This window comes from Triturus cristatus, chromosome 6 (assembly GCF_964204655.1).
Source record: "Triturus cristatus chromosome 6, aTriCri1.1, whole genome shotgun sequence".
In the NCBI taxonomy this organism is placed as follows: domain Eukaryota; kingdom Metazoa; phylum Chordata; class Amphibia; order Caudata; family Salamandridae; genus Triturus; species Triturus cristatus.
The window spans coordinates 1,217,681,036-1,217,705,390 of record NC_140589.1 but is presented as its reverse complement, the minus strand read 5'-3'; the positions used below and the strand labels follow the sequence as shown (position 1 = coordinate 1,217,705,390).

The following is a 24,355-nucleotide window of genomic DNA, read 5'->3' as shown; positions in this document are numbered from 1 at the left end:
AAACTGATTTACCATCTTAAAAGCAAAGAAAACACAGCAATGCTCCTAACCTGAACCCCACTTCACAACCCCACTACCAGTCTAATCTTCCATCATCAGCATCCCTATTAAGAGCACCCATGTTCCATGAAGCAGGTTTGGCCAATATGGCCAGCCATCACAATTGTCTGAAGTACCTGGCGAAAGACACACTGCAAGAACAATCTTCGCTTGGGAAGAGTAAAATTCAGGGAGCAGCTAAAATGTAATTCCTTTGGTTATGTCCAGGGTGCTGTGCTTTAATCCCAGAGAACTCGTCGGTTTCAGGCAAAACCTTGAAACACAGCTTTTCATGAAGTATAAACCAACTAAGTATGCATACTGTCTGATCTCAACAATGTAGCGTGAAGACATTTCACCTGCTGTAAGTCAAATATTGATAGCCTGATGTAAATCTATTTAAAACACTGGAATGTTGAGCGCTCCATAGAAGACAATGGAGTGCTCTGGAATTTTAATGGCTGGTTGAAGCCCGGAGCAGCAACATTCCAATGTTTGTTCACAGCTGTTGCTGTGAACAAAAGCCTCACGGAGCCCGAGGGGATTTCAACCCCCGTGGCTCCTTGCGGCCTTTGTTTTACAAATTGGAACATTCTGCCCTCTAGGGGTGGATTGTTCTAATAGCCTTATAGCTTCCATTGCGGGCTCTACCGGCCTCTAAGGGCCCACTCCCTTATTAAAAGCCCTTGCATTCGGCTTGGGCCTTTGATGCCGGAGCGGGCCTTTATTGGTCGGTAGAGCCCGGTACGTCAGGCTCTAAGGCTATATTAGAATCCTATATGGAATGTTGATATTGGATCTGCAGTTAGTAGTTTTATTTATATTCCACCTTTGATGAAATAAGAAATGAGAGGGTTGTGTGCAATATATAGGCCATGTAGTGTCTGGTGTCAACAGCCTTTAACTACTAGCCGGTCAGGAAGCGTGGATCTTTATAGAGTGTTGGCATTAAACAGTTGTCATCACACTAAAAAGAAGACCCTATTGCTTAAATAGCTAAATGTGTCAAATGCGGAACAGGGTTGGATACAGTAGAAAAAATTATGTTATATTTTAATACAGGGGAATGCATGTTTACCAATACACGATAATATAATTAGTAACATAAATTATCTAGATATTTAACTTACTTAGTTTAATAAACATTATTTGTTTTTTTTGTTTCTACAAAACATTTTTAATTTTGTATTTGTGGAATTTTGTAAAAATGTGCATGTAACCTTGCGGTATTCCTCTCATGCAAATTGTGTGTATTTGTTTTTTAGCTGACATGGGGTTTGCAAGATTGTTCCATTCTCCATTAAAACCACTGGCGGATTTGGATCCAGTTGTGGTAACATTTTGGTACAGAGCTCCAGAGCTTTTGCTTGGTGCAAGGCATTACACGAAGGCAATTGGTAAGTGACTATGATGTAATTAATCGGACAGTAAAGGAATTACATATTTCCCATCAAGCATGCCATACCTCTTCTCCTAGTTAAGCTCCTCCCCTTATCACGAACCCAAAGTGATGTCCACTGTGTGCCCAAAAAGGCTCATCGCAGTAATATGACAGGAAGTGCCCCAGGCCAAAAGCATATCATCTTTACATTTTTAAGTAAGCAGGAAAATGGTTTGGACATGGTTTTTTTTGTGGCCTGCACCCTTTTTGTAGTAAATGGTTTGTCCTTATTAAGTAATTACGAACAGTCAGTAAATGGAAACAGAACAAATTTTGATGAGTTAAAATATTGATTTTATGAATGTCTTAAACATGTTTTTGTTACAATGCATTTTGTCACTGCAAAAAGGAGAAATATTAGAAAAGCATATTTCTATAAGAATTTTATTTTAAGCTTACGAATTCACTTCAGTATTTGTCATGGTTGCCACTCAGGCATACATATAAAGCACCAGCATTAAACAGCACGGTTGTCCAAGAGAGACTTGTTGGGAAACAAAATACCTGTAGTTGTCTTTGAACGAAGTTGTACCTTGATGTTTGGGATGGAGAAGGGCTTAAATGTAGAGTTATTTAAGCTCTAAGCCCTACCCACAAAAATAGAACGAATGTTCTTTATGCAAGTTCCTGCCTTGTCTGTAGTCTTTATCGCATGTTCACCAAGGAACATAATATCTCGCAAATTAGATAATGCAAGTTTGAGTCTTTTATAATTTTGAACTTGTAGACAAACAGACTTTCTCCTTGCATGGCATGTCTTTTATCCTCGCCATGTTTTTCAACTAAAGCTCATTATTTTTCCTGGGGTGCTAGTATGTGTTTTTTAAAACTTTCATCAACAAAGTGGTCTGTGAAGGGTCAAGGTTCAAGAGAGTGCCTTTTTGATAAATTTTTTGACAGTGGCATAGGGGGTCAACATGTCCAATTTTGGTTTTTTTAAACCCTCATGGGTCTAAACTCAAGGCGTAATGCATCACTGCATGGAGCCAATGCAAATATCAGTAATACAGTAAACTAGAAAACTAAAAGTTTAAAACACAAAGAAAGAAAAAAATAAAATTTCAAAGTAAAAAAATAAATACAGAATAAAAAAAATATAATTGCTCAAATAGAACATGTCTCCATGGTTCTTGGAACCGTGTGTACAATATGGGATAACTGCAAAGTTTTAGATTTATCAATTGTATTGGGGGGCACCCTATCTAAAGCATCAGAATCAACACAGATAGAGCCCTTATAATCAGAATTATCTGAATACTCTGTATTCATATAATAGTATGATATACTATGTATGACTATTCATGTTTCCCTCTTGGCTACCAATCCAGCAACCTCTTCCTTTTCACTGGAGTGTATAATGGGGAATAAGAATGTGATGGTGAATCAGTTTCCAAGCTGAGAATTTAAGACATTTCTATCATCTAAAGTACAGCAATCTCAGAGACATACAGACTCTTTAGACCCTTCTTTAATGTCTACTCCATCGTCAAAAACAAGTTCAGAGTCATGGGAATTGGATTGTTTGTGTTGTTGAGAAAATTGATGTGGACTTTGTGAGGCTGACTGTTTTTTTTTCTTCTTGATGTCTCATTAACAGCTTGAAGGTCATCCAGAAACAATATAACAGAGTACGGTGGATTATAGGTTATTCGTGAATGTTTGACTTTCTTTAAATTAATCATCTATAAACGTGGATGTTAACAAAACACATAGATAGAAAAAAAGAAATGATAGACTGGTACATTTTCTTTATACCACTATAAGCATTTAAAACGTGTACTTATACAGGTTGAAAGTTGAAAAATCCACGTTATCGATGGTACAACATCTTTTTTAAAGTCACATTTGGATACTGCCTAACAAATACTGTCTCTTTTGAAGAAATAACAGATCTGACTTTTTAGGTTGAAAATTTGAGCAGGTGCCCTAACAATAAGGCTTTACCAAACCCATGGCAAAGCTAAAAGGTGGGCAGCCAACACCAGACCTGTTGGTTTTGCTGATTAGACTTGTTGGCATAGCTAATTATCCCACCTGTCCTGGCGCCAGCTGGCTCAGGGCAGAGGGGTCGGCATCCTTTCCTGTGAGGGAAGACAGACTCACATACCAAAGGCGGTGGGCTCTTTGAAGCTCCCTGCATTGGAATGCTAATTGCACCAGCCTTCCCGGAAGAGGAAGTGATAACACTTCTTTCCAGAGCAGGCATTGTTCCTGACCTCCTGAGAGTGAATGCTTTCACCCCTGGGGGTCAGAAACAAATCTGTGGTGGCAGACTGGACAGGGCCAGTCAGCTAGCACACTTTATTTATTTTATTTTTTATTTTTAATTTATTTTAAAAGTTTTATATAGCGCTAGCTTGACCCGTAGGTTTCAGACCGCTTTACATACATACTGTAAAGAAAAACAGACGGAAATTGCATTACATAGTAGGCAGGCAGTAAGGAAGCAAAACCAGGGATAAAAAAAATACAGCATGGAAGATAAGGTGGTTAACACAGTCCGGTCACCAACTATCCTTGAATGTCAAGAGAGAGGAGTAAACTCGGATATTGAAGTCTAGGTTAGTTGACGTTGGTCAGGAAAGTATTTGTTAAGGAGATGGATTTTCAGGTCCCTTTTGAAACAGGAGAAGGAGGGGTTGCATCTGAGGACTCTAGGGAGAGCATTCCACATCCTGGGAGCGTTGCCAGAGAACGATCAGTATTGTGTGGTTTTCTTTTTCAGTTTCGGAGGAATAAGAAGGAGTGAGTTGGAGCTTCTCAGCGTTCTGGATTGACCTGCTCTTACCAGTTTGTTGTTCAGGTAGTTAGGGGCCGGAGAGTGAAGGGTTTTGTGTGTGATGCAGGCCAGTTTGTAAATACACCTCCCTGGGAAGCCAGTTGAGGGAGTTGAGAGCTGGAGTGATGTGATCAAATCTTTTTACTCCAGATACGAGTCGAGCGGCCATGTTCAACACTGCCTTTAGAGGGGCTAGGTGAGCTTTTGGAGTCCCTGTTAGGATGGCGTTCCCGTAGTCGATTTTAGAGAGAACTAAGGATTGGACTACTGTCTTGAGGTCATCATGGGGCAGAAAAGGTTCCAATTTCTTGAGGTGTTTTAGAGAGAAAAGAGCACTTTTTGCAGAGTTTTTTATGTGGGCTTCCAAAGATAAGTTCTTGTCAAGGGTGATGCCTAGAGACTTAACTGAGTCGGATAGGACGATGGGGCAGTTTAGGGCGACCAGATTCTTGAGCCACTCTTGGATTGGATGATGGTTGCTTTTTGGAGAGAATAGAATTAGTTATGTTTTATCTGGATTGAGTTTTAAGTGGTTAGCGTTGAACCAAATTTGGATCTCGGTTAGAGTGGCATTGAGGTGTTGGATGTCGCTGGGAGACTTGATTTTGAAATAGATTTGAGTGTCATCAGCGTAAAGGTGGTAATTCACTCCAGCTTTTTTAAAGATGATTGTGAAGGGCTCCATGAAAAGATTGAAGAGGGCCGGGGAGAAGATCGAGCCTTGCGGGACCCCAAGTGTGACTTTTGTTGGCTTCGAGAGACAGGAGTTGATTTTAATTTGTTGCGAGCAGTGTTGAAGGAAGGAGGTGAACCATTTTAGTACTGTGCCATTGATGCCGGAGCGCTTTGACAAGGTCTTTAGAAGCGCTGGATGATTTACTGTGTCGAATGCCGCAGATAGGTCAATAAGGATGAGTAGGCAGGCATCACCTTCATCTAAAGCCTTGTGAATATTGTCAGAGACGTTGAGCATAGCTGTTTCCGTGCTACAGCCTTTCCTGAATCCTGATTGAAAGGTGTCGAGGAGGTTGAACTCATCGATGTGTTTGTTGAGTTGGTGGAGAACGCATTTCTCCAATGTTTTTGCAAGGAATGGGAGATTGGAGATAGGTCTGAGGTTGTTGAGATCATTAGGGTCGGCCCCTGGTTTTTTGAGAATGGGTGTGATTTGTCCAAGTTGAAGGGAGTCTGGGACACAACCTGAGGTGAGAGTGGCGTTGATGATTTTTGTCCAGAAAGGGGAAATGGTGTGGTTAAGTTCTTTTATGATTGTGGATGGGATGGGGTCCATAGTGTGGGAGGAAGGTTTTAGGTTAGAAATTTTACTGAAAACCTAATTTTCCGACATTAGCTCAAAGTCGGACCAATGCGCATTGTTTTTTAGCTGGAGGCAGACCTGATTGTCCTTGGTAAGAACTCTTTCTGAATGATCAGGGGTGGTTACAGTGGGGCAGGTTAAGAGGGAAGGAGGGTTAGAGGTTTTGGATGAAGGATTGATCAATTTTTGAGACTTTATTAGTGAAGAAGGTGGCAATTCCTTCACAACGCTCATTGGTGGCTTTGATTTCTTGAAAGGAAGTGCAGTTAGTTTGGCTTGTGACAATGTTGAAGAGTTCGCTCGGTCTATTTTTCGCCAGATCTAGTTGGCTGCGGAAGAAAGACGCCTTTTCACTGAAAATGTGTTTTTGGCATGCTTGCCGAGCAGATCTAAGTTGCGCTAGGTGTAAGGTCGAGGGGTTTAGTCTCCAAGACCTTTCTGTTTGTCTGAGTTGACGCCTTTCCTCATTCAGATCTTGCTCCAAGTCACATGGAAGCTGGTACAGAGAAGTACTTCTACTCACTAAGCGTCACTGCAAACAGATGGAGCAACAGTGGTGCCACACCCACAATGATGACAACAGAGATACGTAGAGATCAGCCCTTTGGATATACCACGAACAAATCAGAATCACCAAGTACCTTGCCCTCGCCAAACTCATCCAAAACGGCTCCAACATCTCAAAAGAAATCTTTGCCATAGTCAAAGAATTCAGATTCCCTTCCCCCAGCTCCTGAACCTCACCCCTTCACAGGAACTCTGCACCCAGCTCTCTTACTAATTTATCAACAAAATCAATATCCTCTGCAACAACTATGCTCCCCAACTGGGACCTCTCCACCCTTGAAATCCTCCACTCCTGTGACAATAACACTCTGGATACCACCCAGAGCTGCTGGTCAGTCATCACTCGACTGGAAAACACCAGCATCAAGTCTCTTGATCCATCCACTCTGGAGCCCCTTCCTATCCTTGTCCCCACTTCATGTTCGCCAAAGAGCTAGACCCTATCTGTACAGCCCTTATGTCCATTTGCAACACCTCTCTCTCTCAACCGCCTCCTTCCCGGACCCTTGGAAACATGCCTCCATCCTACCACTTCTGAAGAAACCCTCAGCGGACCCCATGACCTTTTACTTAGTACAGACCCATTTCACACCTCCTCTACCTGGCCAAAGTACTTGAAAACCTCATCAACTCTGGACTGGCAAACACCTGAATGTCAGCCACCTCCTGGACCCTTCCCAATCCAAGTTTAGCCCAAACCATAACACAGGGACAGCCATCTTCGCTTCTACCTAAAACATCCACCTCATCATGGACAAGGGAAGCACAGTGGCACTCACCAAATACAAATCTTTGCAGGTTTCAACGTCATCTCCCACTCCATTCTTTTCCAATGCCTCCACGGGACCGGAATCCGCAGCCCAGCCCTTTGATGCAATACCTCCTTCCTATCAGAACTCACTCAAACATTTAGCCTAGTTATGTATTCATCTGCTGCCTCCAACTTCATATGCAGTGTCCATGAAGGTTCCTCTCTGAACACCACATTCTTCCACATCTTCAACATCTACATGACACTTCTCACCAACATCATCCGCGCACATGGACTTTGGATCATCTCATATACCGAAGGCACCCAACTCATCCGCTCCCTAGTAGAAAACACCTCGATCATCAAGGCGAACTTTATCAGCGGCCTTCCCATGGTTGTGGACTGGATGAAAATCAACTCCTTAAAACGCAACAGTAATAACATAGAAGTGGTCCTTTTCTGAAAAGACTGCTATTTCTGGTCTTCAGTCGAACTGCTTCTACACCCTCATGCTACTCAAGTACATTTTCAGATGACTTCCGCTTGGCACCCGAGGGTCCATCATGCAAGCTCTCAATACTAGAAGATGAGTACAGCAATGCCCTCTATATCAACATCACCTAACTGTTTGTGAGGCATCTAAGATGAAAATATGGTTTGTCATCCAGGAACAAATTAATGCTATAATTTTCCCTTACTACAGCATTTAAGAAATTCATGAAAGGTGATCTGACAGGAGGTCTCCTGCCAAAGAGAACATTTCTCAGAAAAGAAACTGACACTGGAGTCCCGCCTTCTACTGAAATCTCTCCAACACCAATGGAGGGGATGATGGAGAGCACCCTACTTCCTAGACAACGACAGAAGTCATTGCCACTGATACATCATCAGCATATCCTACAGCCACAGATCAGTATCCAGCCTCATGAATCCGAAGCAAGTTAATCCATCATATATGCATTAGCACAATATTTACATTTTGATTAAATAGTGTATAATAGTTTATTGATGGTTAACAAAGCCATTACAGTTAAAAAACGGCACATTAATTACAACACATAAGACAGGATGTCAAGTGTGGGAAGAAATCCATACAAGTTGAAACCTGCAGCTATCAATAAGCTAAAACTGATTTAGAAGACAGAGCTTGGACAGGAAATAAATATATTTGCTTCCACTGTATAAATAAGTACCAACAGAAAATAGATATTAAGTTGGTTCTTACCTAAGAAAAGTGCATTCAAGCTTTCGTTTTGCTTTTCAGAGATTTTAGGATATAGAATGTTTGGGAAATTGGGACTCTAGATATTTATTAGATTTCTAAGAATTTGTTGACGACCCTTCAGTAATATGTGCAGTATAGTCTTATTTTCATAACTACACAATCTGCAGCTTGGGTTTTCCCACATCTTTACCCATGGTGGTGTTAATTCTTTGGTGGGAAACCTGTCCATATGATAGTTGATGACCTTAATTTTGAGATGGGCAGGAAACAATTTTCCAAGGTAAGTTTGATTTTGATTTGAGCCATAACAGTTAATTACCATCAAGGCCTGTGTTTTATTGCATAGTTGTTGTTTGTCCTGGACCTGTGAAGTGTTTTTTACTATTTTGCTGGCAGCTTTAATTTAAAAAAATTAAGGCTTCTCTGTGTTTCCCAGAATTCACTCAAATGTAATGTTTCTGAGCTGATTGTAAAAATGACTGCCAAGGAATGTTGCTTCTTGAGCTCATAAATTCTGACCAGATGAGGTTTTTTAAGGTTTGTGGGGGGACTGCAGTAGTTTATTGCATATTTTGAAAAATTCTGCCTGATGGCACATGTGTTCTCTTTTCAGCCCTATTTCTAGGCATGTTAGAGCATAAGATGTGTTTGGGCGAAAGTTAAATAACTCACTAAATGAATTAGTCACCGCTGTATGTTGTAAATAGCCGTTTTCCCCCAAAATATTTTCATGCGTTATCTTAATGTAGGAAATAGTTTACCGTTTATTACGAGGGACTGCACAATTTTCTTAAGTATCTTAAAAGCATATCCCGGGCATCTAGCTCTAGCTCTTATCAGGGAAAAGTTTTCACTGAAATAGCTCCGTTGTCAAATTTAATACAAGCATAGGTATATCGCGTGGTTGTCTTGCTTTTTGTTATCCAAGTTCTACCTACCAAGATTCTTGATGTCTCTTCTCAAGTTAACTACTTTTTTCCCCGAACGAATATTTATCTGCATTTTGTTGGTTTTGGTGTAGCTCTGTAAAGTGGATATCAACCTTTGTAGACCAATTGGAGTTTTTCTTAACAGTACTACGTCATCCACGTATTGCAATGATACAGAGGAGTCCGCCTGATCTTGGGGGTGGGGGTGTAAGTTTACCTAATCAAGTATGGCAGTGGTTCCCAAACTCTTGACTCCTGAGGACCCCCACTGAATCACTACTGGAGTCCGGGGACCCCCAAGCAATTTTTACAATTTCGGGGGCCGATTTCAGGGGGGGGCCTGAATCTTTAAGCAATAGGCAGAGTGAAGCTGCAGGGGCTCTAAGAAGGGGTGAAACAACAGTAAGGCCTCATTAACGTGCAAATGGTCTTTAACCCCTTCCCCACTCATGACGGAACCACTCCGTCATGAGCCACGGTCGCCGTGTGCCCATGACGGAGTGGTTCCATCATGCTGCGGCCGTTGGCGGCCGCGTCGCCCACGCGGCGCTAATTCCCCGCCTGTGCGGGCGATTAGCTCAGTGGGCGGAGTCATGACGGAACCACTCCGTCGTGAGCACAGCTCAACCGCGGCTCATGACGGAGTGGTTCCGTCATGAGCACCGCGCCACCGCGCTGCCCCCAAACCCCCCCCAGCGCTGCGGTGGAATTCCCGCCGCAGCGAAAGGGTTAAAAGACCTGTGAAGTACGCGGGGCGGCTGTGTGTGTGTGCCTGGGCTGCCACACAGGTGGGGGAGGGGGCGGTTTGGTATGCACTGCCAGCAACCTGCCAGGCCAGTGAGTGCAGAACACTTGCATCACCCTCTCTCCGCCATTGCGCTCCACAGGGCCGGCTTTAGTGCTGGTGGCGCCCTGTGTGACAATGTTTGTTGGCGCCCCCCCAATGACCACCTCCCCCAGGGAGTCTCTCACTAGCACCCTTTAACAGTGACGAAGTCTCCATAACCACACTCTCTCAGATGCATTGAATTAGTTATATAGCGCCACTCATACCAGTGCAGGGTGTCCGGGCACTTTGCATCACACACACATTACACAGAGACAATCAATCATACGTGTGTAAATCAGTGTATAGGAAATGTTACATAAGCCAAAAGACTAAAAGTGTAGGAGTCACATGTCATCCATACTGGTAGGCAGTATAGTTTAAGAGTGCTTGGTGTGGAGAAGCACAAACTCAGAGTCGAAAAAGAAACAGCATAGTTCGAAGTTCTCTTTAATAATAAGAATCAATTTCTAGCCAAATTAATCCTTTTTGCAACATTAATCAATGTTCTAATAATGTATTCTTTGCAGTGTGTATGCAGTTCTGGGATGAAAGTTAATAGCTCACTATTATGTATTAGGACTTTAAGTTATAAATTGCAAGTAACAAAAGGAGGTTTCTTTTGAAAGCAGTAACCTGCTGATCTGTACATCATACGCACACTGTATTCACTTGGTACACGTTCTTTGCAGCAGGCATATTAACCCTCTGCACTAACTTCACATAAGTCAAAACCTCAACTATGCAAAATGCTGATCTCTCTCGAACGATAATTAATCACAGGAGTTATTGTGACATTTATGTGAGGCCTGGTAATTGCCGGGGGAAAGAAACGCTGCAGCAGGTGCTTCAAAAGCGTAATAAACGTTCAAGCACGGCGCCCCCAGGAAGCCAGCACCCGGTGCGGTGGCACCGGTCGCAACGCCCTAAAGCCGGCCCTGGCGCTCCATGCTTCTGAAAGGTAAGAAATACACGTGCATTTGCGTTTTAAATGTCCGATCCTGCAGCAGCACATTTCCAGGGCTCATACATGACGGTAACCCGATTCAAGGCCCCATTCTCCTGATTTTTTTTACAGAATCTCCCACTTTGCTCTCCTGAAATGTTGGCATGTATGGGTAAGTACACCCGGCCTCAATAAACACGGCGTCCTAATTCCCCTGGCCTTGCCCACTAGCTGTAAATTGTAAATTAATTAAAAATAAACACTCACATGCTCCTCAAGTGGTCCGAGATGCCGGAATGCTGGTGTTCTTAGCCGAAAGCGGGCGTTGGGCGGCAAAATGCTCCTGGGCTGGCCGCAAACGCAAGGGAAGACACACTACCGTGCGCGCCTATAAAATAATAAGCCAATCACCCTTCAGCTTCCACCCTAAAGCTAAAATGGTGATTGGCCCGATTTTTTGGGGTCCTGCCGCCCCTGCGCTTTCATTCAGTGCTTGTAGCCGTAGTAGCGCATGGGCGCTTCAATATTTAATACGATCCAGTCCGCGGACCCCCTGGGAATGTGTCACGGACCCCTGGGGGTCCGCGGCCCACAGTTTGGGAAACGCTGCGCTAGAGGGTCCGGCCTCCAACTGTAAAACCGGGTAAGCTGGAAATCCAGGCGGGATGCGAATAGATCGATCGAGAAAGGGCCCAAAAAATTCTGAAGATCTGCAAACACCCGTGGGTGGAGCTTCCAGAGACTTAAGTCATGGAAGTGGCGAGAATGGAAATCTGCCACTTGATTCTCCTGGCCGGGCAGATGTTCTGCCGTGACCGAGATTTGTCGATCCAGGCAATAATGCCAGAGATTCGCCGCCAGGTCCGAAAGCGCTCGTGAGTGAGTGCCCCAAGATGATTTATATACCGGACTGCGGAAATATTGCCCATTTTGAGAAGGACACACGAACAAACCGACTCTCTGGTCCAACACTTGATGGCAAATGACCCCGCCAAAAGCTCCAGACAGTTGATGTGTAACCGCTGTTCCTACGGGGACCAGACACCTCCCGTGGTGAAGTCGCCACACCTCGCGCCTCATCCTGATCTGCTCGCGTCTGACTCGATAACGTTATCGGGCGCGGAACCAAAAATGGCTTGTCCATTCCAAGCCTCCATGTGCGACAGCCACCACTGGAGTTCTTCCCTGGTTTCTGATGTCAGGGCCACCTTGAAAGAATAAGGGCGACCTCTGCGGAGATGCTCCGCCTTGAGGCGCTGTAAAGCTCTGTAGTGGAGCGGCCCGGGAAAGATGGCCTGAATGGAGGCGGACAGAAGCCCAACAATCCGAGCCAGTTGCCGGAGGGAGATTCGAGCAAGCGTTAAATGAGTCGATCAGAAACCCGAGGAAGATTACTCTGTGAGAGGGCACTAGTGTAGATTTGCGCTCGTTTAGCACAAATCCCAAATTCTGGAGAAGGTCTACCGCGGTCTTTAGATGTTACGACAGGGTGCCCGGATCCTGCGCCATCAGCAGAATGTTGTCTAAATAGACGATGAGTCTCAAGCCTGACGCTTGTAGGCGTTCCACTGCCAGCCTCAAGACATTGGTGAAACACCAGGGAGCGGAGGACAGACCGAAAGGAAGAGTGGTGAACTCGTAGGTTTTCCGGTGCCATTGAAACTGAAGGAATCTGCGATGAGGAGGGAAGACAGGCACCGCTAAATAGGCGTCCTTGAGATCGAGGTGCGCTAACCAGTTCCCCGGACGCAGGATGTCTCGAAGGAGGTGGATGCCCTCCATTTTGAAGTGACGGTAGACCAGCCACTCGTTGAACTCCTGCAAGTTGATTACCGGGCGTTGACCTCCATCTACCTTGTCTACAAGAAAGACGTTGCTGAGAAACCCTCGTGGATGCAAGACAGTTTCCTCTATCGCGCCTTTGGAAAAAAGGGCCTGAATCTCTTGGTTGATCAACCCCGCGTCTACCTCTGAAAACCGAAGTGGTCTGGGGGGCACTTCCTGCACGGGTGTTCCCTGGAATTCGATATGAAAACCCCTTACTGTCTTTAGTATGGTGTTCAGATCAGCAATGTATAGATTAAAAAGAAGGGGTGCCAAAAGGCTCCCTTAGGCCTTCTGAAGCCTAAATCTTGTAAGAGATAAATTTCCGCTGAACTAGCTTCACGTTCACCCACATTTTAGAAAAAAATAAATAAATGGCCCATTGGGTAGCATACCCCACTGACTTGTAACTTTATCAAATGCCAGTTTTAGGTTTCCGAAACACACATGTAGTAATGTTTGAGATGTAAGTGAGATTCCAATTAATGCGGACAAAGCTAAAAGGTTCATTATTGTACATATCCCTGGGTGGAAGCCCAGTTTGATAGTACCAAGTTGAGTTGTAAAGCCCATTCTTCCAAGTCTTGCATTCGGATGCTAGCAAAACACTTGGCTTCAACATCAAGTAACGTTATGAGCTTGTATTTTAAAGGATTTAATGTGTGATCCTATTAATATATAGGATGGATTATGGATCCTCTCCTTGTCTCTACCGCCTCCTGCACTTCAAGGTAGTGATTATATATATGGTGCTAGTGTGCATGCACCAAAAATAGGATTATATCTGAAAAAAGATGTTGGTAAACCTTTAAGGCTATGCACACTGCCAATTCAAGATTTATTATTGCAGGTAGGATTTGCTGATTCTCATAGTGTATTGGAACAGTTTGAGAACAGGCGATGTTTTTCCTGTAATCATTTTTGTTCATAACAGTTTTACATGGTGGGCCCGAGCTTCCTCAATATTGTTTGCATTGCTATCTCTAGTTAGGCAAATTCCAGTTAATTCAGAATTGACCAGAATTCCTTAACATTTTGTTACCTACTGGCAACAATTAGGAGGGTTTCCAGACGTGGTTTTAGTCACTTTTTGTCGCCCAGATTACCTTTTTTTGTTACTTTCTCAGATATTGCAAGTTTTCTGTTTGCCTGTGGTAGGGTTGGATTTTTTTGCTATTCATAATTCTCTGTTAAGTTCCTGTTTTTTTCGTTCCAGCACTTTCAAAAACAATGTGTTCCAATTGTTTTGGATGCCAATGCTAACTCCCCTTGTTACAAAACTTTTATTTCACTTGAGCGACAAAAGACTCTTATTGCATTTGGGAAATCTGCTCAATGCCACAAGGCAGCATGTTCATCACTTGTCTCTAGTTGTAGTGATTTGACTGAATAGTCAAGGATCATTTGGTGAATGATGTCGACCATATATTGTGTTTTAATTTTTTTTTTACTTGGAAGCACTTTTGCTCCTTCGCGTGTTGCACTTTAAACTCGAGGTTGGCGTAAGAAGCAGAATGTTTAGTTTCATACCTCTACCCACCTCTAGTTTGTGTTTCTTCCCTCTGCCCCGCCATCTAAGTGGTAGACGGTTTGCACTCTAGTGTCCCTTTTTATGTGCCGCCCATCTGAGTACTATTTATGGACAGCAGCAATGCGTCTGTGTTTTTATTGAAACGGCACGTTTGTTTTGCTGCCTGTGTGAACTTGGGCCTGTGTGATCTTTAAGTAAGTGCTTGTACATCTCATGGGGAATTTGCACTTTCTTTGTGATTTACTGCCTTTATTTTTATGGAAAGGAGGAGAAGTTTTCAAAAATCTTACCTGGAAAAGGTTTTCCTCCTACAGTTTACTTTATACTTGAGGAGGGTGTAAGAAGCACAACTTTTAGTTTCAGTCCTCTCTCCATCTCTAGTTTTTTGTTTGTTTCTTCCCTCTGCCCCACCATCTAGGTAGTAGGCGATTTGCGATCTAGTGTCCCTTTCTTTATGCCACCCATAAGAGCACTGTTTATGGACAGTCTGTGTTTGTTTGAGTTGAAACGGCACTTTTGTTTTGCTGTGCAAGCCTGTGACCTGTGTGATCTTCGTGTTAGTGTGTGCAGGTCTTACTGGTGCTTTTGACATCCACTGGGCTGACTGATGGATCGGCGCTATGTGTGATTCTGTTCAAGCAGAGAGCCCTACTTTTAACATAGATTAACCCGGAGACAAAACACTCAGGAAAATCCACATGAGACAGGGTTTTAATTCACAAACCATGAGGGTTAATAACAACGTACGAGTCAATACAGAAGGCAAAATATATTGGTTGGTCAGTCTTTTAAATCTGTTCAAAATACAAATAAATGTAAAATCATTGGCAGTGAAAACTAAGCTGGTAACCAATCTAGTCAATATCCAGCACCGAACACGGTCCAGCACAAGGCAAATGAAAACCAAGGAGCATTTATAATAAGTAATGCTCTGTTAGTCAGGAGAGAAGGAAGAGAGTGCTAAACATTCTAACATGGGCTCTGGTGTCTTAGAATCAGTATATACATTTCTAGACAGAGACACTGTATAGTCACTGTAGTGTGACATAAAAAGTTGCATATCACAACCAATAGGTAAATAAAAAACACACCACAACGTAGCCTTAACAATTACCCTACTTCTAAATAATACTCTGTACTATGCCTTACACAAAAAACAATACTACATTCAAAATACCTAATCAGCATCTCCTTCACAAGGAATTGACATTGAATTATATACAGCTGCAAAATCTGTCCACCCCAGGAACATCCGGAAAAACAAAACATTACATTTGATAAGTCTTAAGGTGCAGGCCGACCATTACGCTGACTGAATTTAGTACAATTAACGTTGGTACATAGGCAGGGAAATGGAAGATCAGTTTGTCAACCACACGCACTAAAATGTGCACACTGAAAACACGAGTAGGCCTAAAGCCTCACTCATGTCAAACTAGCAGAACATCATTATTAAACACAATATAGACATTGCATTTGTGACTTTTTGTTGTAAGAAATTGCGTTATTAATTGAGAGGGTTGAGAGCCCCACTCAAGTAATAAACACAATCTTTTCAGGATGACCCACAAAAGTCACTAAATCAGTGGCGGCCGTCGCAAAACTAAAGTGGGGGCCAGGGGAGGGGGTGCCAGGATGGGACGCGGGATTAAGGAAATAATTATAATTTTAAAAAACATACCTGTTCCGACTCTGCCTGCTGTCTCGGTGCTCCTCTCCTCTCCTAATGGTGTCCCAGCAGTCCCTGGAACAACAGCACAAGCTCCCCACCCAATCCAGGCTCATGCTCTCAATAGCATTAGAGCAGCGCCAAGATGTGTCTGAGTGGCTTGGTTTGCTGCTCAGACAGTGCCTGGGAGTCTTTGCTGTTTCTCCAACCCGGCTGTGCAACTCAGCTGAGATGTAGAAACCTCAGTGTGCATGACAGTTTGGCCGGCCTAAGAGGGCTGGCCAAACCATCATGCGCACTTACAGTGTGCACTACTCCTCTCCTGCTGTCCTGGCCCCACCCCGCAGAGACTTGGCTGGCTGTAGAGGGAAACGGGAAAAATAAAATGACAATAAGATCTCAGCTGGCTCTCAGCAGTGAAGGCGGCGCACTTCCGCAATAGCGGAAGAGTAGCCGCTTCACTAAATAAACCTGTGCTAAACCCTCTTGTAGATTGGCACAAAATAATTCGCTCCTAACTTAGAGGCTATGTATAAAGTATTTATGCAGCACTCAAACAGTAATAAAGTGAAGACACAACACAAGTCAAGAAGAAACCCAAACCACTTTAGAATAATAGTGTAAAATGTAATAAATGAAATTGCACTAAAACACCAAAAATCCGATACATAGAACAGGAGTTAGGAGTTTTTAAAGTTATATGTGAAAAACGCACCAGAAAGCATAAAGCGACACTCACGGGTATCTGGCTGTGCTGGACTGGGTCAAAGTCACAAGTTCAGGCTGACCACGATGGAGCAAGTGTTGGCCACAGGGACCAGATTTGCCCCGGTGAGGAGTTTATCTTCTCTGAGTCCATGTCTATGCGAGGAGCTTTGGCTGAGCTTTGCGTAGGCGGGTCCACAAGGAGGTTGGTATGAGGAGCAGGTCACTGCTGGGGCTTTGTGTTAGAAGTTGACGCAGGCAGTCACTGTTTGGCGCAAAGAGTAGGCCATTGCTGAAGCTTTACAACAGTTGTTGCTGATGCAAACGTTGATAGCTGCAGCTTCGCATTGGCGGTTGTTCAGGACAGTCATTTCTTGGGCTATAGAATTCAGCTGCGGTCCCAAGGCACATAAAACTCCTGGATTTTCACCTGGAGTTCAGGAATAGTACACTCTGATGCCAGCCAAGGGTCCAGGACCTGGTGGGCATATCTTCGGGATCAGGACTCACTCCAGCAGAGGCCAAAAGCAGGGCTTATTCAGGTCCAGTTGATGCTAGTCAGCTGCACCATTGTGAGGGGTGGGGGGCTCTGGAAGCTTGTTATGTCCCTGTAACTCAAACAGAAAGTCAGCTAACTGACCCTTGGAGTCCCTTCTGAGGTGCCTGAGTTCAAGGCAAGGAGATCCGGTCTTCCTTCCGTAGATAATAGGGAAGTCTTTCTTTTGAATCATCCATATGTCCAGCGGTGTTCTAATGAGAGGTTCTGATGCTGCTGCTATTCATATATCCAGTGCCAGCATTTGTATAGGGCAAGGCCTCCTTTGTTTAACCTTCCTCTATTCATGGAGTTGGCTCTTAAATGTCCGGGGTAGCAAGGACCAGGCAGGCAGGCCTAGGTGTGAGCTCTGTTTATCAATGGCAGGGCAGGTAGCCCTTAGAAACGAGGAAGGGTCTGGGCATAGCCTAAGGATATACTTTGAGGCTCAAGAAGGGCTGAGTACTATCCCACAGTATATCTGGCTCAGAAAAGGAACACCCTGCCCCACACCCAAGGCCCTTTTACCCTCATCTATGTAAGGAATCCTCACTACAGGGGAGCCTTTCACGGTCATGTTAAAGCAGAAAAATACCAACTTTCTAAAAGTGACATTTTCAGAATTGTAACTTAAAATCCAACATGTTTATTAAAGAGGATTATAAATTCCAATTCAGATAAGTGGAGTAAGCATCTTTCTATCTTTTCCGAAACTGAGGATACCCTGTTTAATTGTAATAAGGTATCAAAGTATTAGTCAATAGGAGAGATAGCTGTACCGCAATGAAAAACAACTTCAAAAGTTTTCATTGTCAGAACGTAAAAAACATACCATGCTCCCTGCTGTAAGATATTTTAGGGCCTACTTATAAGTATTAAAAAGGAAGTTTTAGGCATAGAAAAAGGTTTATTATGCCATGTCGTAATGGCAGTTTAAATCTTCACTACAGACTGCAGTGGCAGACCTGAGACATGCTGTACAGGGCTGCTTTGGTAAGTGTTACATGAGTGCTGCAACCCACTAGTTGGATTACATTTACAGACCCTGGGTACATGTAGAAACATTTACTGGGGACTTTTAAGCAAATTAAGTGCTGCAATTAGGATTAGGCAAAAAACTTTAAGGAGAGAGCACAACACTATACCTCGTGTTCGCATTGGTAAAGTGCACAAAGTCCTAATGCCACCAGAAACAAGTTCAGCAAAAATGTTGTGGGAGGGTTGTGGGGGGGTGAAGGAAAAACTTTTGGGGGTATACAACACTAAGAATGTCAGGTCTTACACTTAGGGGGTCATTACGATGTTGAGCAGAATCACTTTCGCCCGACACTGCATCGGTCATGGGACCGACCGACACCAGGTCATCGGTCCCGACCACCCCATTAGGATGCGACCGTACACTGTTTGTCACATTTATATTTTAGTATGGAAGCATGACTTGCGGCCATAAATTGGCCATAATGTATGCTCCCAGAATAAAATTAGAAGTGCAGTTCATCCCTGCACCCCATTGCAGGCACAATTGGAGCCCCCACGGCCTCCAACCGGAGGAAGTGTACCCAAGTGGACCTCCTGGGGGCCCCCAAAGACTCTTTCCGACATGGTTTCCAAGCGTGCATTGTAATCTCAAGGGTGGAAAGAGGATTACTCAGAGAGCTCATCTGTCAGTCGGAATGACCAGCCAGTTCCCTTACCTACCGCCTCCATCATAATGAGGCAGTTGGAAAGGAAACCGCATGACCCATTACGATGCGGCTGTGAAGGCTCCGACCGTATGTCGGAACCTTTACGCACCGCATCGTAATTGGTCCCTTAGTATTAGTGTGGAATATCGTTTATTATGGGATCCTCATTAAAAATCTCGTGGTGGAACAGCACTTTATCTGTGATTCTTTCTTATGAAGGAGATAGACTGTGTTTTTTTAAACTCACCTTGTGATTTATTTTTATAAATGTGGTATACTGTTTTTAAAAAACGTACTTGTAAGCTCTTTTTGCTCATTCAAACGTTGCCCTTTAAACTCGAGGTGGGTGTAAGAAGCGGAACTTTTAGTTTCAGTCTGCTCTCCACTTCTAGTTTTTGTTTCTTCCTTCGGCCTGTTTAGTTTTAGGTGATTCGTGCTCTAGTGTCCCTTTCAACGTGCTTCTCTTCAGAGCACTATTTATAGACATTCACTGCACGGTCGCACTGACTACGCACCATAGGCATGCTCCTCATTGCGTCAGCGTCCTGGTAGTGCTGGATCCCAGGCATGCTGGCCCAAGGTCGGTAGTACTAACATTTGTAAGATTATTCCTGGAGATATTCGAATATTTCCAAACTACCGTACATGCCTTGAGAATAAAGGTTATCAGGTCGGTATACCCACTCTGCAGAACTGCATGCTTGTTACTTGCCAGTCTCTACCCTGGAAAGTAGATTAAATAAAATCACCATAATTTTGTATTCAGAAAAGCTGGACATTCTGTGCCTGACTCAGGTTTTTGTGCGAGACCCGAGGTGACGCTCTTCACTCTGTGTACAACCCCTAATGTAATGCTTACGATTCTTTTAGTGTAGTGCCCTCCAGGCCACTGCACTGATTTTGGTTCTTTTCTAGCAGACGTTATAGTACTATACGTGCTGAAATCATCACATTTCTCTTTTTTAGGGAAAGGTTGTGGCCTTACAGCTAGAGCTGACGACATTGGAGCTGAGGAACCAGTTTTTTTGTCTCGGCATTGGCTCACCTTCCTGGGCAAATCACTTAGGGGCATATGTATCAAGCTAAATTGCGATTGCAAATGCTGAAATTCGCAGAATTTCAGCGTTTGCAATTGCAATTTAGCTGTGTGCAATGTATGAAACAAAACAACTTCAAGTTGGTGGTAATTTGCGATTTCTTTGAAAAATGCCCTTATGGGCATTTTTCAAAGTGCCATGTGGCACACATACATTTCAGGGGTGCAACAGGGTGTTCTTTTGGCACCCTGGCAACCTTGAAATTGCGTTCTCAATTTGTGATTCTCTCATTGGTAATTGCAAATTGAGAATGTCTTCCCATTCGTTCCTATGGGCCTCCTAGCCCATTGGAATGAATGGGAAGGTATTCCTTATGTGCGAATCTCAATTTGCGATTCGCAAATAAGGAATATTTAGGATTCGCAAAATTTTTATAAAATCCTACTTACATTGCATTTTGCGATTCTCTAATTGCGATTCTCTAAAAATCGCAATTTGAGAATCGCAAAACTCTTTTTTGATACACATGCCCCACAATCTTCCCGTGCCTACCAAATAATAAATAAGTCCTTGTGTAACGTAACTGGTGCTCATGTAAAACGCTCCAATACCTTCGGGTCGAGTTCGCACTATATAAATCTGCAACAAAAAAAAATGGGGGATTCCAATAACTGGTTGGACACCAAATAGAGGGCCTAACGGCTAAGGAAGTTGACCATAAATCTCGGCAACGACGCTAAACATCCTGTGATTCTGGACAAATCACTTACTCTCCCTGTGCCTAACAAAATGAATGTGTCCTTCTGTAGGAACTGGTGCTCATGTAACACGCTCTGATACCTTCGGGTCAAGTTTGCGCTTTATAAAACTTCTCCAAAAAAATAGAAGTGACACTGGATACCTGATTATTTCTTTAATATCTCTGAATCTGAAACAACTTGTACTCGCTCTTACCCATAATAAAGGACATATGGTTGATTTAATTTTCACCTATAAGGCTATACGTACGGTCAGTGTACTTATGAAAATGTTATGGTATGACCACTGTGGAATTCCATTTAGAATGCACATAACAAACCATAGCATATTAGAGAAATACGTTGCAAAGAACCTTAGAAAAAGCTTTTAATGAATTGCCATTACCTGAGAATAGTAACAACAACATCATGACATTAGGCGTTTTTAACTTCAACACTTGAATTAGTAAAGATTAGGAAGTACAGCCCATCTTAAAGTAAAAACCAGTAAAAGGGGAATTATATCAACTCCTTGGTTCACCACTTATTTAACAGCTGCTAAAAGATGCTGTATGTAGAGTGTTAGAACTTAAATGGAGAGAAGCTTATCTGGGGAGGCTAAGAATAAACACAAATCGGAATTGAAAATCAAAAAATAAAATCAATTGTAGATCAGCCAAGAGAAGATTGACTACTCTTCTGTGACGTTTTCAAAATTGTTAAAGGCCTCTTTGTTCCCCATCACACAAGAGCATATGATTGGCTAAATGAATTGTTTGATTTCCTTTCAAGTTATTTTCACGAAAAGATCAAAATAACTTTAGCCAATTATTTAAACTAGTTGGAAATGTGAAGGGCAGGATTTTCTTCCTATGGTGGTTTTTACATTATCTCCTTTCAAAGGTAAAAACTCTGATCTCTTATATCTTAAATATTAAGGGGCAGATTTACAAGTACTGACACGTGCATAGATGCGTCAGTTTCCTTGCATCAACGTAAAATGTCCTCACGCCACCATGGATGCGCTGTATTTACAATACAGTGCTCCATGGCGCAAAGATTAACAGAGGCGCCAGCATCTGTTGGCCCAAAAGTCACGCATTGCTGGAGTTGTGTCGCAAGCACGACGCAACTCCAGCAATGTATTTTGAGGCCTATACTTACTGTACTGTGTCATTCCTTACGCCTGCTTCAAGCAGGCGTAAGGTTTTGACATAGTGGCATCCTAAAAGTGGCGCAGTGAAATCTTGTAGATCTCAATGCATCACTTTTATGAGGGCTTGCTGCATGGGAAAGCCCATGTGACGCAGGGCTTTACAACGTGACATATCTCCCTAGATGCGTCACGTTGTAAATAGGCCGCATTGTTTACGCCGCTGTTGCATCAAAAAAAGTGGCGCAAGGGGTTTGTAAATCTGCTCCCTAAATCAAGGTTCACTGTTGGATCCCTGCCCTGCCTCATGCTTCCATTTGGCTTTTGATAAATTTGCCCAAGTGATTAACATTGTGTGCAGGGCTTCTCTTGAAATGACGATTTGCCCTCAGACATGGCATGATGCCCAGATCTACCCAATACACACAAAAAAACTTCGCTGATTCTCAGCTGTTAAGTAATTAGAGACTCATTTCCTGGCTTTAGCTTCCTGTGAAGATTCTGAGAAAGGAAGAAAGTCAAATGTGTCACTCAGTGGTCTAATGTTCTTGTGTTCATTCTTACTACTTAGTTACCTGTGAAACTGAAGACTGCTCGCTCTGGTTATCAGTCTCTGTATCTTATGCAGTTTAAGCTGCGACTGCAAAAGAAACCTTTCCATTACTCATTACTTCCATTAAAAATCCAACACTCAGCAACTCTTTCAATAATCACTTAAACGTGCACAAACCTGTTTCACATCTTTGAATGATTTAAAATAAGCCTGGAAATGAATTTCTCAGTTACGCCACCTGAAAAAATATTCAAATAGTATTTGTAAATAGTGCTTACAACACCTGACGAGGCATTGAAGCACTAAGTCTCAGATGATTCTAGCCTTCATATTTGTATATAGTTCTTATACAAGAAGTATTCATACAGGAATTTGTTGGTCAAAACCTTTTGTCCTCGAGTTGACCAATCAACCATGGTAAATCCAGACGCGTAATCAATGTTTTCACTCTTGCATTTTGTTCAGAACAATCAAAGAAGTCTCAGTGTTTGCTGTTCCCCACCTTGATCTTCTGCTCTTTTTCTTAAAGTGATTCGAAGGCCATTTGTTTTACTCAAAAATATCCCTCAGAGTCTTACTCTTTCCACCTCTATCTCTAGAACATAAGTTCTAATAATCGTTCCTTAGGCAACTCTAAGTCTTTGCTCCTACAGTATCCAAACTCGAGGCTTAAAATTCATCTGAAACACCTTGATCATGAACCCAACTCTCCATCCACTGAAAGTTTGCCTGGAACACCTGGATCACGGCCCAAATACTGCGAACAGAAGCCGTGAGTGCACTGCAGTGGAGCAAAGGGCGTGCCTGTGTTTATTCCTGATGCGGGCATGGTGGCCGCCGACGTCAAAATTCTTAGAACAGGGTATTCAAATATTAGGAAGTAGTGGCGCTCTGCAGATAAACGTTGGTACAGTAAGTTACAATATCTGTATGGTGCAAAACAGGGAGGGGAGACCCCTAAACCCCTCAAATTGTAAAGGCCAAAAGAAATTGACCTCAAGCTGAGCAAAAGACCAGTCCTGTGCACACATACAATTCATATAATCAACGATCGATACAGGTAAGTACAATGCAACAAAGAAAACATCCATATATGAATTGAAAATTCCGTTTAATAAGCATATCCAGCCGACACGTGTTTCATCGTGGGAAGTGTGAACCACGAATCTTCAGGGCTGAAGCTAATGCCAAACTAACAGTAGATGCCCACTACCGGTGATAGTTCCAACCCGGTAGGGTAAATGCAGGGTCAGTCGGACTGCACAGATTAGTAACGTCTCTTCAAGTTAAAACAGCCACGATCAAAAATAACTTCATACCGCCAGTCACGTAAAAATCCGATATACATAAAAAGTATCTTTAGGGAGTAGTTCCCGCTAGTAGCAGTCAGGTGACGTGTTCGTTAAGACAAGTCTGTGCCATCCATTATGAATGAAGCGAAGCGTCTAAGCGGCCTGGCGGCATATATTCCGTATGTCAGTGTGTCACCGGTAGTGGGCATCTACTGTTAGTTTGGCATTAGCTTCAGCCCTGAAGATTCGTGGTTTACACTTCCCACGATGAAACACGTGTCGGCTGGATATGCTTATTAAACGGAATTTTCAATTCATATATGGATGTTTTCTTTGTTGCATTGTACTTACCTGTATCGATCGTTGATTATATGAATTGTATGTGTGCACAGGACTGGTCTTATGGTGGTCGCCGACACTTGGGCATCTTCACGACACTTCCAAGTGTCTCACTGTGGACCTAGCGCGGTTCTGCTGTGGTTCTGCTTCTTCACCTGCATCACCTGAGCAGTCACACAGGTTACCAACACCCTTCCACTCTTTATTACATCTAGCAGGATGAGCAGAGAACCCATTGCGTCTAGAAGGATGGGTAGAGAGCCTATCTATTCAATACTTTCCTGGGAATAGCAAATTGTGAGTCACTGATTAGATTTCGAATGACCATCCATTTGGGGCGATTTGCTAAAACACATAAACATTCAGTTCATGCCTTCACTACAATACATGTTGGACATTTGTGTTTGACACCAATTTACGACTGGTTTGTAAATAAAATGCTATAACTTTTTGTTTGTTAACATTTTACTGCTC

At 43.1% G+C, this 24,355-nt stretch overlaps 1 protein-coding gene across 4 annotated transcripts in view; it reads left to right on the top strand.

Annotated features, from left to right (window-relative positions):
* Window positions 1–24,355, top strand: part of CDK19 (cyclin dependent kinase 19) — a 1,761,913-nt gene that overhangs the window by 1,370,768 nt on the left and 366,790 nt on the right. For all 4 annotated transcript variants that reach the window (XM_085612130.1, XM_085612131.1, XM_085612128.1 and 1 more), the window contains one exon: window positions 1,305–1,436. In XM_085612130.1, the coding sequence (XP_085468256.1) occupies window positions 1,305–1,436 (132 nt within the window). The remainder of the gene's footprint in view (window positions 1–1,304; window positions 1,437–24,355) is intronic.